Consider the following 14,559-nt stretch of genomic DNA (forward strand, 5'->3'; position numbering starts at 1 on the left):
GAGGCAAGAGTTTGTATCAAGTATGTGATAAAATGATAAATAAGGAGAAACTACAACGTGTGGATACGCCTTGAAGAGACCATTTAAAGGCTGAGGATGATATAAAGCCTTGTTGGGGTTCATTTTACAAGCCACCATTGACTAAAAAAGTTGGAGATCTTCAGTGGAGGGTGTTTCATGGCATTATTGCAGTAAATAAGTTTGTTTCAGTTCTGAATCCAACTGTGCAGCATAAATGTGTTTTTTGTGGTGAAGAGGAAAACATTTTTCATTGTTTTACGCAGTGTGAGAGACTGAGTTCTTTGTTTGTTTTATTGCAGACTTTATTTTCTTCTGTAGATGAGATGTTTACAATGACGGTGTTTATTTTTGGGTTTAAATATTGTAAAAGGAAAAAGAGGAAAGGACTGCTGTTGAACTTCATTCTGGGACAAGCAAAAATGGCTACATATTTTAGTAGAAGGTACAAAGTGACTCATGACACAAATTCTGATGTTGAAACCGTTTTTAAAGGGCTTTTAAAAACAAGAATAAGATATGATTTTTTTCTATGAAGGAGATGGAAAAGTTCAAAGACATTTGGAGTCCAGAAAATTTGTTGTGTTGGGTAGAAAATAATGTTTTGGTCTTTACTGAGAATATTGGAAAATCTCAGTGTGTAGTGATAAAGGTTTTTTTTTTTGCTAGAATTCTGTAATTATATAAAGGTGTTATAAAATCAAAATCTCTCTCTCTAACTTTCTCTCTCTCTCTCTAACTCTATCTCTTTAACACACAAACACACACACATCAAGGGTCATGGTCAGTTTTGGACAACCGTTGATGGTAACTTATCTGTTTTTCTGTGTGTCATTCATTAGTATACAGAATGAGTCGCTCGTGTGTTTACTGGCGTGACCTGAACACATGAACATGTTTGATCTTGAGTGAACATCTTCAGTATGTGCTGTGGAAACACTCAACACAAACTCTCACTGTATCTACACACAGACATCAGATCAGTCTGTTAAATGTCTGAATCTTATGAAACATTTTGAGTGTAAACAAAGCCTTCGATTTGTGTGGTTCTGAAACATCTGAATTAAAGTATTCATGAGAGCGGTTCTTCTTTTATTCTTCATGACAGATTACATTGAGATTCTCAAAAAAATGACTGAGATCATATGTTGGTTAGAGATTGTGTGTGATATATATATTAATGTGTTTGTAGATGTGATGGGATGTGTAGATGAAGTGATGCTGAAGGATGACAGGATTGATGTTTGGGTGTCATCAGATGTCTCTTCACATCCTGATGTCAGCTCACTGCTGGATAAAGTGAACGCTGCCTCTCCAGAGAAGCCTTCAGTTAACCTCCCTCAGACAAAACTCATGTCCAACTTCTTATTTATCTTCACATCAGGCACCACAGGTACACAACACATCAACCTCTATACTATGTCATAAAAGATCATCTTTTTTTCCTCTTTATGGTGACTTTGAAGGAAATGAATGTTAGATAATGATGATGTACAGCAGCTTTGTTCTCTCTCTGTCTCTCTCTCTCTCTCTCTCTCTCTCTCAGGACTGCCGAAAGCAGCTCGTATCAGTCACATGAAAGCAGTCATGTGTATGGCGTTTCTGCGCATGTGTGGAGCGTGTGCTGATGATAAAGTCTATCTGACGCTGCCGCTCTATCACATGTCTGCATCGCTGCTTGGGATTGGAGGATGCATCCATCTGGGTATTGTGTTATTATACTGTGCTATCTGATGTCACTTGAGGTCAGACGACATGATGACTGTGATTGGATGAGGAAGCTGTTGTACAAATCAACACCTTTGAGCTCATTCACATGTGCCTTTTTCCAATTGTGTGATTGCATTATTATTGTGTTGAACATTCCGTTCTCAATGAGTTTGTGTTATTTGTTATTCATAACGTGATATTGTTTGATCACTCTACACTTCGCTCTATTTCACACTTATAGAAGTCTGAACAATTGATTGTTAATGTTGAGGATTGAATTTTAGGGGCAACGTGTGTTTTGAAGAGGAAGTTCTCTGCCAGTCAGTTTTGGAGGGACTGTGTGAAGTATGACGTGACTGTCTTTCAGTACATCGGAGAACTCTGTCGATATCTGATCCATCAGCCAAAGGTACAAACACACGTCTCATCACAGACACTTGATGAATGTTGTGTTTATCTAAAGCTCATCACGTGTTTGCTTGTGTCCAGACAGCTGAGGAGGCGCTTCATCGTGTTCGTCTGGCTGCAGGAAGTGGTCTCCGAGCCGATGTTTGGAGAGAGTTTGTCCGACGCTTCGGGAAAATCCAGATCCGGGAATCTTATGGTTTAACGGAGGCCAGTATTGGTTTTGTGAATTACACAGATGAAGTGGGACCCATCGGCCGCGCCACTTATTTCAATAAGGTCTGTTGTTCACCACAATGTGCCATTTCATCTCCATCTTTAGTGTTGTCATTTTACTCAGGCCATCATCATTCATATGCAGCCGCAGAAAAACTTAACAGAACATTTTAGTGATCGTTTTTCAGATTATAAAATTGACCTTTTTATAGGTATGTGTTCATTCTGTGAATTACTAACAATATTTTTACCACACTTCAAAGAAAAATCTTTTTTTCTATTAGCTAATAGGCGACTGACTTATGCAACTGGCCCCTGTGCTCGTGCCTCTGACCTCATCACAGTCATGCTGATACAGGGCACTATCACATGTGATATGGCATCGGTATAAATATAGTGTTGTTTAATGCATATTATTGAATAGTTTCTTTGTGTTGTTTGTTATTTGTTTTTACTTAATGCATAATATGACAAGAATTTGACTGAATCTTAAAGCTGTGAATCCAGTGTCTGTGTGAAATGATTGACAGTCAGAGAGCTGTTTCTGATTGGCTCAAGCAGAGACAGATTGGATTTCTTGTGTGATATTTGGCACATCAGCTGTAGTCAGATCAGACGAATGTTCCTGATGAATCTGTGATGTTTATTTCAGCTCAGTTTGCCGTTTGAGTTTGTGAAGTGTGATCCTCAGACGTACGAGCCCGTCCGGACAGACAGCGGCCGCTGTGTTAACGCCAGTAAAGGTGAGATGATGTATCTCATGTGTCTGGATCTGTAGCAGCAGTAAGCGCCACATGTGATGGTGTGGTTTCAGGTGAAACAGGATTACTGGTCGCTCCGGTGACGTTCAGCAATCCCTTTCTGGGTTATGCGGGAGATAAAAGTCTGTCAGAGAAGAAACTCCTGCGAGATGTCTTTAAGAAGGGAGACGTTTACTTCAACACAGGAGATCTGATGCTACAGGACCACAGAGACTTTGTCTACTTTAAAGACCGAATTGGAGACACTTTTAGGTACATGCATGATGTGTGTGTGAGTGTGTGTGTGTGGTTTAGTCTGGTGATGGAGCTGATGGAGGATGATGATGACTGATGTGTTTGGTGTGTCATTGACTCAGTGTTGTGTTACAGGTGGAAAGGTGAAAATGTGTCCACGCTGGAGGTGTCAGAGGTGTTGGGCTGTCTGGACTTCCTGCAGGACGTCAGTGTCTATGGGGTCACTGTACCAGGTCACTTCACTTTTCTTGAAATGTTTGTTCATCATGACACGAAGCATCTGTGTGACGTGACATGTGAATGAATGTTGACTTTCAGGATATGAGGGTCGTGCTGGAATGGCGGCGGTTGTGTTGAAGGACGGTCAGGGATTAGACGGAGAGAGATTTTACAGTCATCTGCTTCACACGCTTCCTCTGTACGCCTGGCCGTGGTTTCTGAGGGTTCAGGTATTTCTTCTCTAGCGTGAGAGCAGGTGGTGTTGTAAATACTCACTGTTGGTTTGTATTTGAATGTGTGTGTGTGGTTTTCCTGCTTTTGTCCTGAAGACTTCCTTAGACGTGACGGAAACGTTCAAACAGCGGAAGGGAGCGCTGGTGGAGCAGGGCTTCAATCCAGACGCCGTTCAACAGCCACTTTACTTCCTGGACACAGCCAAGAAAAACTACATCCCCCTCACCGCACCGCTGTATGAACACATCATATCAGGCAAGACCAGACTCTAGATGCATTCTGGGAAATGCAGTTTTTAAAACAAAGACAAGTTTGTTTTCACGTGCACAACACAAACATGCAGAACACAATCGCATTCACAAAACATATTGTTTTTAGTCTTTACGTCTTCTTTAAATCCTAATGTTTAGGTGCTGCTGAAGTGATTTTATTAAACTAACAGTGTCTCCTGTGTTGAGACAAAACAACTGTTCCAAAAACATCAAAACAGTTATTAGCATATAGTGACTTTAATTACATTAGGTTTATGTTACGGATGCATTCAGTATGTTTATTTATCAGCAGCTGAATGAAAGGAATAATCCCATAATTATTAACACATTTCTTCAGTTGACATGAAGAACAAACAAAAGTAGATGACCGTGTTACACCAACACATGTATCATGCGTGTATATTTACAGTGAGGAGTTGATATGTTCAGACTTTTGATGTTTTTCATTCACACAAATGTGTGTGTTTGCGCATCTAATATATAGAGATGATTTATAGATTCATGTGCTGTTGTACAGAATGAGATGTGTGTTGTATATTTTGTGTGTAGGTGTAATGATATTAACCTTCAGAAGTGTGATGTGTGCTGTGCAGGTCCTCATGTTTATCAGATCAGAAACAGTGTGTGATTGTTAATGTGATGCTCATATGAACAGAACATAAAGTCAACCTTTAAAACACATTTCATCTGGAATTCCTTGATTGTCTGAAGAACAACATACACTAATAACACTGTAAAAACACGCGTGTAAGGGCTTTAGTCCACCACTAGAGGGCAGTGAGAGCATGTGTGTTTAACTAAACATGCAGTTATTCGTGTTTATGTGCTACATCATGAAATATACATGTATATAATACACAAAGTGCTTTGGAGAACACGTGAGCAGGTGCATGTCTTCTTTACACACACACACACACACACACACACGTTACATTGTGGGGACTTTCCATAGACGTAACTATCTTTCTATTGGATGCCTTCCCCTAACCAACAACAAAACCTGCCCATAACAGAAAACTTTATGCATTTTTACATCTAAAAAAAACATCCTTTAGTTTTTAATAATCCATTTGAATTCATTCATGAGATGCTGGTGAATTTCCATCTGTTTTCAGTTGTGTTGTGTCATGTGTCTATAGATGATAGAATACACCATATAAACTTATTTTTGTATAGATAACAGCTGGAGCTCTTCTGCTTCATTTTTCTTCTCTCGCTCACAGTTGTATGTATGTGTGCAGCTCAGATCTGCTGGAGTGAAGTTATGTCAGTGTGTTAGTTCAGGCCGTCAGGGTTTAATATGTCATCTAAAGGGGATTTGTGGTGTTTGGTTGGATTTCTGTGTAATATGAAGTGGAAAATCTCAAAACTCCAGATCATACGAGACAACAGCGACAGGAGGGTGAGTGCTGCTTTCTTTTATTAACACGTCTTTCATGTGTGTGGCCTTGTTTTGATATCCCGGTGGGGACCTACACCTGAATACACACCACCTCATGGGGACTCGTGTCACCGTGGGGACCAAAATTGAGGTCACCATGGGCAAAAAAGATTATAAACCGTAGAACAATATATCTTTCTTAATCTAAAAATGCAAAAAGTTTTCTATGATGTTTAGGGTATAAAATATACAGTTTGTACAGTATAAGTCATTATGCCTATGGACTGTCCCCACAGAGACAATAAACCAGACATTAATGTCATGTCTGTCTCAAGCTCAGACATGTTCAGTCAGGTGTGTGTGAAGACGACAGGTGTTCTTCTGTCTGATCGTATGTCTGATCTTCAGCTACACACAGTCTCACTTCTTCTTGTTTTTTTTCTCACTTCTACCACTCGTGTCTTTGAGCCACAGACCCACAGCAGTCATGTGAGTAATGTGGAAAGTCATTTTACAGCTGATTCACTCTGTGACACATGTAAAGAAAATCACCTCAGTTTTGATTCTTCATCTCAATTAATTGACTTGATCGTTTTGATATTTAAATGTAATATCTATGCTTCACTGAAGAACTGAACACATGATCTTTTTATAAACAAAGAAAGAAACAAAGAGATTTGATGTGACTTGACAAACAAATCTAGAGAAAATCTGCAGTAAAAAGAGAGCTGTATATACACAAGGCAATAAAAGGAACAAGAATTACAAGGATCACGGATATGGAATACAAAAGGATGTGACATGAATCTGATGAACTTTGTATGATTTAAACCAGAGGACATGACAGTGACACAAACAGATGATGTTTAATGAAAACCCTGAGGTCACAGATGTTTGTTTTGTGTGACGTGTGATGTTCTGTGTTGTTAGAGATCACCGAGCATCCGCAGCTAACTCCTCTTTCTTCTGTTTACAAGTGTCCATCAGGACCTCCATGTTATCTTCTGAGGCGTCTCTCTGAATCTCACTGGTACTTGATCTCCTTCATTGTATACAGGTGCTGGTCATATAATTAGAATATCATCAAAAAGTTGATTTATTTTACTAATTCCAGAGAGGCGAAGGGAAGGAAAAGATGTGGTAGAAAATAGTGTGCAAGCAATAGGGAAAACCGCACTCTGGAGAGGATTGTGAAACAAAACCCACTCAAAAATGTGGGCAAGATTCACAAAGAGTGAACTGCAGCTGGAGTCAGTGCTTTAAGAACCACTACACACAGACGTATGAAAGACATGGGTTTCAGCGGTCGCATTCATTGTGTCAAGAAGCCACTCTTGAACAACAGACAGCGTCAAAAGTGTCTCGACTGAGCTAAAGACAAAACGGACTGGACTGCTGCTGAGTGATCCAAAGTTATGTTCTCTGATGAAAGTAAATCAGGGTCCCAGAGTCTGGAGGAAGAGAGGAGAGGCACAGAATCCACGTTGCTTGAGGTCCAGTGTAAAGTTTCCACAGTCAGTGATGGTTTGGGGTGCCATGTCATCTGCTGGTGTTGGTCCACTGTGTTTTCTGAGGTCAAAGGTCAACACAGCCTTATACCAGGAAGTTTTAGAGCACTTCATGCTTCCTGCTGCTGAACAACTTTATGGAGATGAAGATTTATTTTTCTAACAGGACTTTGCACCTGCACACAGTGCCAAAGCTACCAGTACCTGGTTAAAGGACCATGGTATCCCTGATCTGCATTGGCCAGCAAACTCGCTTGACCTTAACCCCATAGAAAAACTATTGGGTATTGTGAAGAGGAAGATGCGATATGCCAGAACCCAACAATGCAAAAGAGTTGAAGGCCACTATCAGAGCAACCTGGGCTCTCATAACACCTGAGTAGTGCCACAGACTGATCGACTTCATGCCACGCCGCATTGCTGCAGTAATTCAGGCAAAAGGAGTCCCAACTAAGTATTGAGTGATGTACATGCTCATACTTTTCAGTTGGCCAAGATTTCTAAAAATCCTTTCTTTGTATTGGTCTCAAGTAATATTCTTATTTTCTCAGATGCTGAATTTGGGGTTTTCATTAGTTGTCAGTTATAATCATCAAAAATTAAAAGAAATAAACACTTTAAATATATCGGTCTGTGTGGAATGAATGTATACATTATACAAGTTTCACTTTTTGAATGGAATTAGTGAAATAAATCAACTTTTGATGATATTCTAATTATATGACCATAACCTGTATGATAAAGCCGGTCCTCTGACTCTCTGAGACCAAGACAAAAGTTGACGGAGCACATGAGAGAAAGTCCTTTAATCTCGTACATAACCAAACCTCTCCACATAAAATGATCAGCGCTCGTGAGGTGCTCTTCACATCCAGGCTTCTAATTCTGATTCCCTTCTTTTATCTCCATCCACAAATGATGATCCAACAGGTCAAACACATCTTGTATTGTCACGTGTCAGCTCTGTTTGAGACTCTCTGAGATCACAGGGATTGTGGACACACTTGTCCTCTGAAGATCTTCTGCAGCTGTCCAGATATCTATGACTGGGTCTCCAAATTCTGCAAATGTGAGCATGCGTAATTCTGAACACAATCGCTTGATGTGCAAATAGTTTATGAAAATTCAAGACGAGATGTATTTTGCATGATTTGTCTCACATGGATTAGGTTCATGGAAGCATGATTGATGACTGTGACGAGTAAGGCGGGACGAGAGCCGTGAGGGAACGACACGAGGCAGGTGATGCGAGTGATAATGAGTGTGAGCTGCGTGTTGCACCTGTCTCGCATCTCTCACGGAGGAGATCAGAAGCATAAAAGGATGAGCTGGTATTTTACTTTCGTTTCTGTTTTATTTTATTAAAATTAAAAAATATTCCTGGAAGTGTATTATCTGACATGATGTGATATGAGCTCATGCTGGTCTGTGAGAGGTCCACACGACTGAAGGTCAATGATCAGGACACACGGTAGTTCTTCCGTCTAAAGCCCTGTGTGATGTGTCACAGCTCTTCACAATCACTCAGATTTCATTACATCATGTATGTTTGCTATAAATCCAACTCTTCTTGAAGCAGACAACATTGTGTCCTACATCTTCTTCTGTGAAAATACCAAACATGTAGATGTAAAGCAATGCAATGTAACGTAAATCCACTTCTCCAGATGGAGGCCTTGATTAAGTGCAGAATGATTTGATGGTCTAATCTCTTGAATGATGTTTCATCTCTCTTCAGATCATCTCTCATCCCGTTGGCATGTCTTCTGAGGTTCTCCAGGCTGCTGTAGTGTCTGTATATCCATCAGAATGAAGAGGGTTCTCAGATTTTGTATTCTGTAAATAAACCAGGTGTTGTCTGTTGTTCAGTCATTGAAATTCACTTATGATCCCCACAATGTAGCTGATTTCTGCTTGGGTTTACTGTCCATGTGTGTCACACAAACCTGACGCACACACACCTGGGCTTAGTTTCAGAAGCACACACGTGACACGTGATTCTAATGGAATTGAACCCAGTTTTGGGATGAAGTCACATGATGGCAGGATTGCATGTATCAGCTGTTATGTGTCATGTGCTGTGACATACATGTATTTGATCTTTTAAATGAACGTTAATAGATCATCATCACAGTCTGCAGAAGGAGGTTTAGGCCTGAGTTCACACACAAGGCTCAGCTTAAGCCGTCCTCATGCATCAGTCAAATTGGGATATTGAAGTCACTTTTGCAGAAGAAACATAACTGGAGCGCATCCAAAGACAAAAATAATGACATTGACATATTGTAAGATATTTAAAGGAGACAGTCTTTGGCTGTTTTTGAGGCTTTGATTATGTTTTTATGTCATTCGTGCATTTCAGTTTCGATTTATTTACTGATCTCATCATCAATATTGTATGTGTACATGTAAACAAGACCGCAAAGAGCACTGGTAACTGATATGAATTGGGTCCCTGCTATGATAAAAGAAACAATCTCAAATATTTACAGAACAAGTGGGAACCCAGTGTTCCTTTAGTTTTCCCTATATCTGCCCTGATAAGTGAACACAAAACTAAGGCCCTTTCCAGTCGTATGGCAAAGCTATCTAATCTAATACCTTTTAGACGTCACTCTGAGAATGACAGGGGTAAAAAACTGTTACTATTCAATTAGCACTTTTAAACATCCGTTCACTAAAAAACAAATCCTTTTTAGTCAATGACCTCATCACCAGTAACAAACTGGACTTCATGTTTCTAAATGAAACTTGGTTAGATGACGGTTGTAGTGCTACAATCCTCAATGAATCTGCCCCCCCAAACTTTACCTTTATAAATGTTTGCAGAGCTGTAAGGAGAGGTGGAGGAATAGCTGCTCTATTTAAAGATCTCTTTGACTGCAAGCAATTTTACTTGGTGACTACCTGTCCTTTGAATACTTGAGTATTGCTTTAAAAGGTGCACCACGCATTCTGTTTACAATTATTTACAGACCTCCCAAATACTCCCCACTCTTTGTTGATGATTTTTCAGAACTGCTATCAGCTATTTCCTCAGAACTTGACTGCTTTGTTATTGCTGGAGATTTTAATATTCATGTAGACAAGACAGAAAACAACACTGCAAATGAACTTTTAAATGTTTTAAACACTTTTGATCTGATCCAGCATGTGCACGGTCCCACACACAATCGTGGACACACTCTGGATCTGTTCATTAGCAAAGGTCTAAACATCTCATCCACTATTATTAGAGATGTGGCACTGTCTGATCATTTTTGTATTTTCTTTGATATATCAATCATTCCTGCCCTCTGAAGACAGACCTGTCTCTATAAAAAAGAGATTCATAAATGAGAACACCAGTGAGCTATTTATGAATGCTATGTCTTTGTCACCGAGTATATCTGCAGACTCTATGGATGTTCTCCTCGATAGCTTTAATGCAAAAGTTAAAAATGCTATCGATGCCATTGCTCCAGTTAAGGTCAAGGCGATAACTGGCAGGCGTAAAGCACCCTGGAGAAACACACCAGAAGTACAAAGCATGAAAAGAACATGCAGAAAAGCAGAGCGTATGTGGCGAAAAACCAAACTTGAAGTTCACTATAACATCTATAAAGACAGTCTGCATGCATTCAATGTTGACTTAGGCAAAGCTAGACAAACTTTTTTCTCTAACATTATAAACTGCAAAATAAATAACACTCGCACCCTTTTTTGCAACTGTAGAGAGATGAACAAATCCCCCTAGTCAAAGTTCAGAGAGAAATGCTGTCTGATGACAAATGCAATGAGTAACTATGAGCAACTTTTTTCCTTCAAAAGATCAGTAATATCAGAATGGAAATCGCCAAAGCTCCATGGGGCCTTCAGGTCAGTCTGACTTCAGTTCATCAGAAATTAGTTACTTTGTCTGAATTTCAGACAATTGATCTCAAAACCCTGGAGGAAACAGTACAGCATCTTAAGGAGTCAACTTGCAACCTTGACACACTTCCCACATCCTTTTTCAAAAGAGTGTTTAACTGTTTGGAAGCAGATCCCCTAAATATAGTTAATACCTCACTGCTCTCAGGAACTTTCCCAGAGTCCCTAAAAAAGGGCAATCTAGACAAAACCTTACTGTCAAACTACAGACCAATATCAAATCTTCCTTTTATAGGCAAGATCATTGAAAAGGTTGTCTTCAATCAGCTGACCAAATTCTTGAACTCAAATGGCTACCTGGACAATTACCAGTCTGGTTTCCGTCAGCATCATAGCACAGAGACAGTGCTCATAAAGATAATTAATCCTATTCGATTGAATTCTGATTCAGGCAAAATATCAGTTCTAGTTTTACTAGATCTCAGTGCTGCTTTTGACACGGTAGATCACACCATACTCCTAAATAGGCTGGAAAGCTGGGTAGGGCTTTCTGGATTGGTACTTAAATGGTTTGGGTCATACCTTCAAGGGAGAGGTTACTATGTGAATATAGGCAACCATAAATCTGACTGGACACCCATGACTTGTGGTGTTCCACAGGGCTCAATTCTTGCTCCGCTCCTCTTCAATTTGTATATGCTCCCACTTGGCCAAATAATGAAAAAGTACCAAATTGCCTACCACAGCTATGCAGACGACACTCAGATCTACCTAGCCCTCTCACCCAATGACTACAAGCCTATTGACTCTCTTTGCCAATGCATTGATGAAATTAACAGCTGGATGTGTCAAAACTTCCTTCAGTTAAATAAAAACAAAACTGAAGTCATTGTTTTTGGCAACAAGGATGAAACTAACAAGGTAAACGCATACCTTGACATAAGAGGTCTAAAGACACAAAGCAAGATAAAAAATCTTGGGGTCATTTTAGAGTCTGACCTTAGTTTCAGCAGTCATGTCAAAGCAATAAGCAAATCAGCGTACTACCATCTCAGAAACAGAATCAGATGTTTTGTCTCAAGCAAAGATTTAGAGAAACTAGTCCATGCTTTCATCACCAGCAGGGTGGATTACTGTAATGGACTCCTTACAGGTCTTCCCAAAAAGACCATCAGACAGCTGCAGCTCATACAGAACGCTGCTGCCAGGATTCTGACCAGAACCAAAAAATCTGAGCATATCACTCCAATCCTCAGGTCCTTACACTGGTTACCAGTTACTTTTAGAATCAACTTCAAAGTATTATTAATTGTCTATAAATCACTTAAAGGTCTAGGACCTAAATACATCTCAGATATGCTCATTGAATATAAACCAAACAGACTTCTCAGATCATCAGGATCAAGTCAGTTAGAGATAACAAGGGTTCACTCAAAACAGGGCGAGTCAGCGTTTAGTCATTACGCCACCCGTAGCTGGAATCTGCTTCCAGAAGACATCAGACATTCACCAACAGAAGCTACTTTTAAATCCAGTTTAAAAACACACTTGTTTAGCTGTGCATTCACAACCTGAGCACTGTGCTGCTCTACATCAACTGCACTTCTATTTCTAATTTATTTTTATATATACACTAACATTTTTAATCAATTTTATTGCTGTTTTATTGTTCTAAAGTATTTGTGTTCTTAAATCATTTGCATTTTAAAGATACATTTTATTTCTTTCTGTCAATCATTTTATGTAAAGCACTTTGAATTGCACTTGTGTATGAAATGTGCTATATAAATAAACTTGCCTCGCCTAGGAATATTTCGGGCTGTATTTGATGAGATTTTACTGCCCAGAAACGCTTGAATAGTTCTTCTCTTAGAACACTAGTGATTGATATCAGATGGATTGTTTTGACGGACTCTGTCGCTGGGTTTGTATCTGCTGTTAGAATCTGATGGGAGGTAGAAAAGCGTTCCTCTCAATCCTGTGATGACTGAAGAACACATGAGAGACACAAGAGAGCTCAATATCACACATCTCACACACAAGCTGATGTACATCATCACAGACGGCAACAGTGACGGAGTCTTCAGGTTATCTTCACATCACACACACACTTCACATCACTGCTACACATCTGCACATGTACAGTACACATGTGATGTCATCAATGATGTCATCTGAATAGATGAAGTGACGGAGGACTGAGGGACATTGAACCTCTTACACGTAGTGTTTGTGATGTGAAGTGTATCACTTTGTGTTTAACCACAAATATGTGTGAGTGACTCTCTGCTCAATGAGTAATGTGTGTGTGTGTGTGTATTCATGCTTCTCCTTACGTGTAAATGCGGTGTTACACTACAAGACTTGCTCAGATTTTCGGTCCTGACGTGTTGTCTGCGCACATCTGCATATTTGATGGTGATGTGCGACGGCCAGTTTCTCTCAAAGCTTCTCTCTTGCAAACTTTCAAGCAGTCTGCAAAGTGTGTGATATCATGAAGTGTATTCCAGCCATTAATGTTACTTTTTTATGTTTCAGTCAAAACATTTGCCAGGTTTGGGAACCGCCTTTGGTTTTCATTTCATAGTAAACATAAAACTTTGAGGACTGTCATCTTTACAGATGGACGGTTATGGCAGAGATGAGCAAAACATGTTTGTTGTAGCAAGAATAATAATAACAATATAATGAGAGAATATTACATAAGAGTGAATCTGCAGTGTTCAGATATCCAATCACAACAGCAGAAATGTGAGCGTGATGTTGTGTGACAGTGGTGTTCCTCACACTCGCTGTTGTGTGATGTGATGAAGTGCGTCAGGTGATGATCATTTGGTGTCTGTAAAGATACACAACTTTCAGCTTTCTGTTCAAAAAACAAATACACCAGCTTTTGTTCTGCTGTTCTTGTCTTCAGCTCTGATGATGAATACACCAAACATCTCTACAGGACATGGAGAGAGCAGACGCAGACAGACACGATGCTTCCAGATGGAACAGCTCATGTTAAGTTTTCAAGTTATTGTGTAGCAGACAAAGACGTTTAATGTAGCAGAGAGCCTGGATCTCTTTCTTGATATTTGATGTTTGTTGCTGCAAGTAATGGATTACTTTCTCCATCGTTGCATTTCCCTTATAACACACTAAAATTTGTCTGCAAGCATATTATGGCATCTTTGCACAGTTTTACCAACATTTTAATTATGAAAACCTAGAACTTAAGACGTTAAGTTTCTAACAACATTGGTTTATAGATTTTAGCCTATGCAAACAGTGAGTAATACTGCCATTGAAATGACATGTTATTGCTATTTCAATAAAACCAGATGTCACTAAAAACAAAAGTGGGACATATTTTGAGGGTTTTCATGGTGTCTTAATTATTGGAATGAAGATTGAGTTAAAAATAACATGAAAACGGCTTATTTTGTATTGTGACCCTGGACCACAAAACCGTTCTTATGTGTCAATATTTCAAAATTTAAATATTTCGCTTTCTATTGATGTATGTGTTGATAAGGATAGGACAATATCTGGCTGAGATACAGCCGTTTAAAACTCTGGAATCTGAGGGTGCAAAAAATTCTAAACATTGAGAGGCGCTGTAGCAGGACATCCACTCACAAAAGGTAGGACATTTACAAAATATCTTCATGGAACATGATCTTTACTTAATGTCCTAATGACTTTTGGTATAAAAGAAAAATTGATATTGTCTTTTACTAAGAATGCTCCCGTGCTACTTAAGA

The 14,559-nt window shown here is 39.4% G+C and overlaps 1 protein-coding gene across 1 annotated transcript in view; it reads left to right on the forward strand.

Annotated features, from left to right (window-relative positions):
* Positions 1-4,750, forward strand: part of LOC130411741 (long-chain fatty acid transport protein 6) — an 8,856-nt gene extending 4,106 nt beyond the window's left edge. The window contains exons 2-10 of the mRNA XM_056736587.1: positions 1,211-1,411; positions 1,565-1,723; positions 2,013-2,137; positions 2,218-2,412; positions 3,002-3,092; positions 3,164-3,362; positions 3,480-3,577; positions 3,663-3,793; positions 3,893-4,750. Coding sequence (XP_056592565.1) covers positions 1,211-1,411; positions 1,565-1,723; positions 2,013-2,137; positions 2,218-2,412; positions 3,002-3,092; positions 3,164-3,362; positions 3,480-3,577; positions 3,663-3,793; positions 3,893-4,069 — 1,376 coding nt within the window. The 3' untranslated portion in view covers positions 4,070-4,750. The remainder of the gene's footprint in view (positions 1-1,210; positions 1,412-1,564; positions 1,724-2,012; positions 2,138-2,217; positions 2,413-3,001; positions 3,093-3,163; positions 3,363-3,479; positions 3,578-3,662; positions 3,794-3,892) is intronic.
* Positions 4,751-14,559: the final 9,809 nt, after the last annotated feature.

This window comes from Triplophysa dalaica, chromosome 22 (genome assembly GCF_015846415.1).
Source record: "Triplophysa dalaica isolate WHDGS20190420 chromosome 22, ASM1584641v1, whole genome shotgun sequence".
NCBI lineage: Eukaryota > Metazoa > Chordata > Actinopteri > Cypriniformes > Nemacheilidae > Triplophysa > Triplophysa dalaica.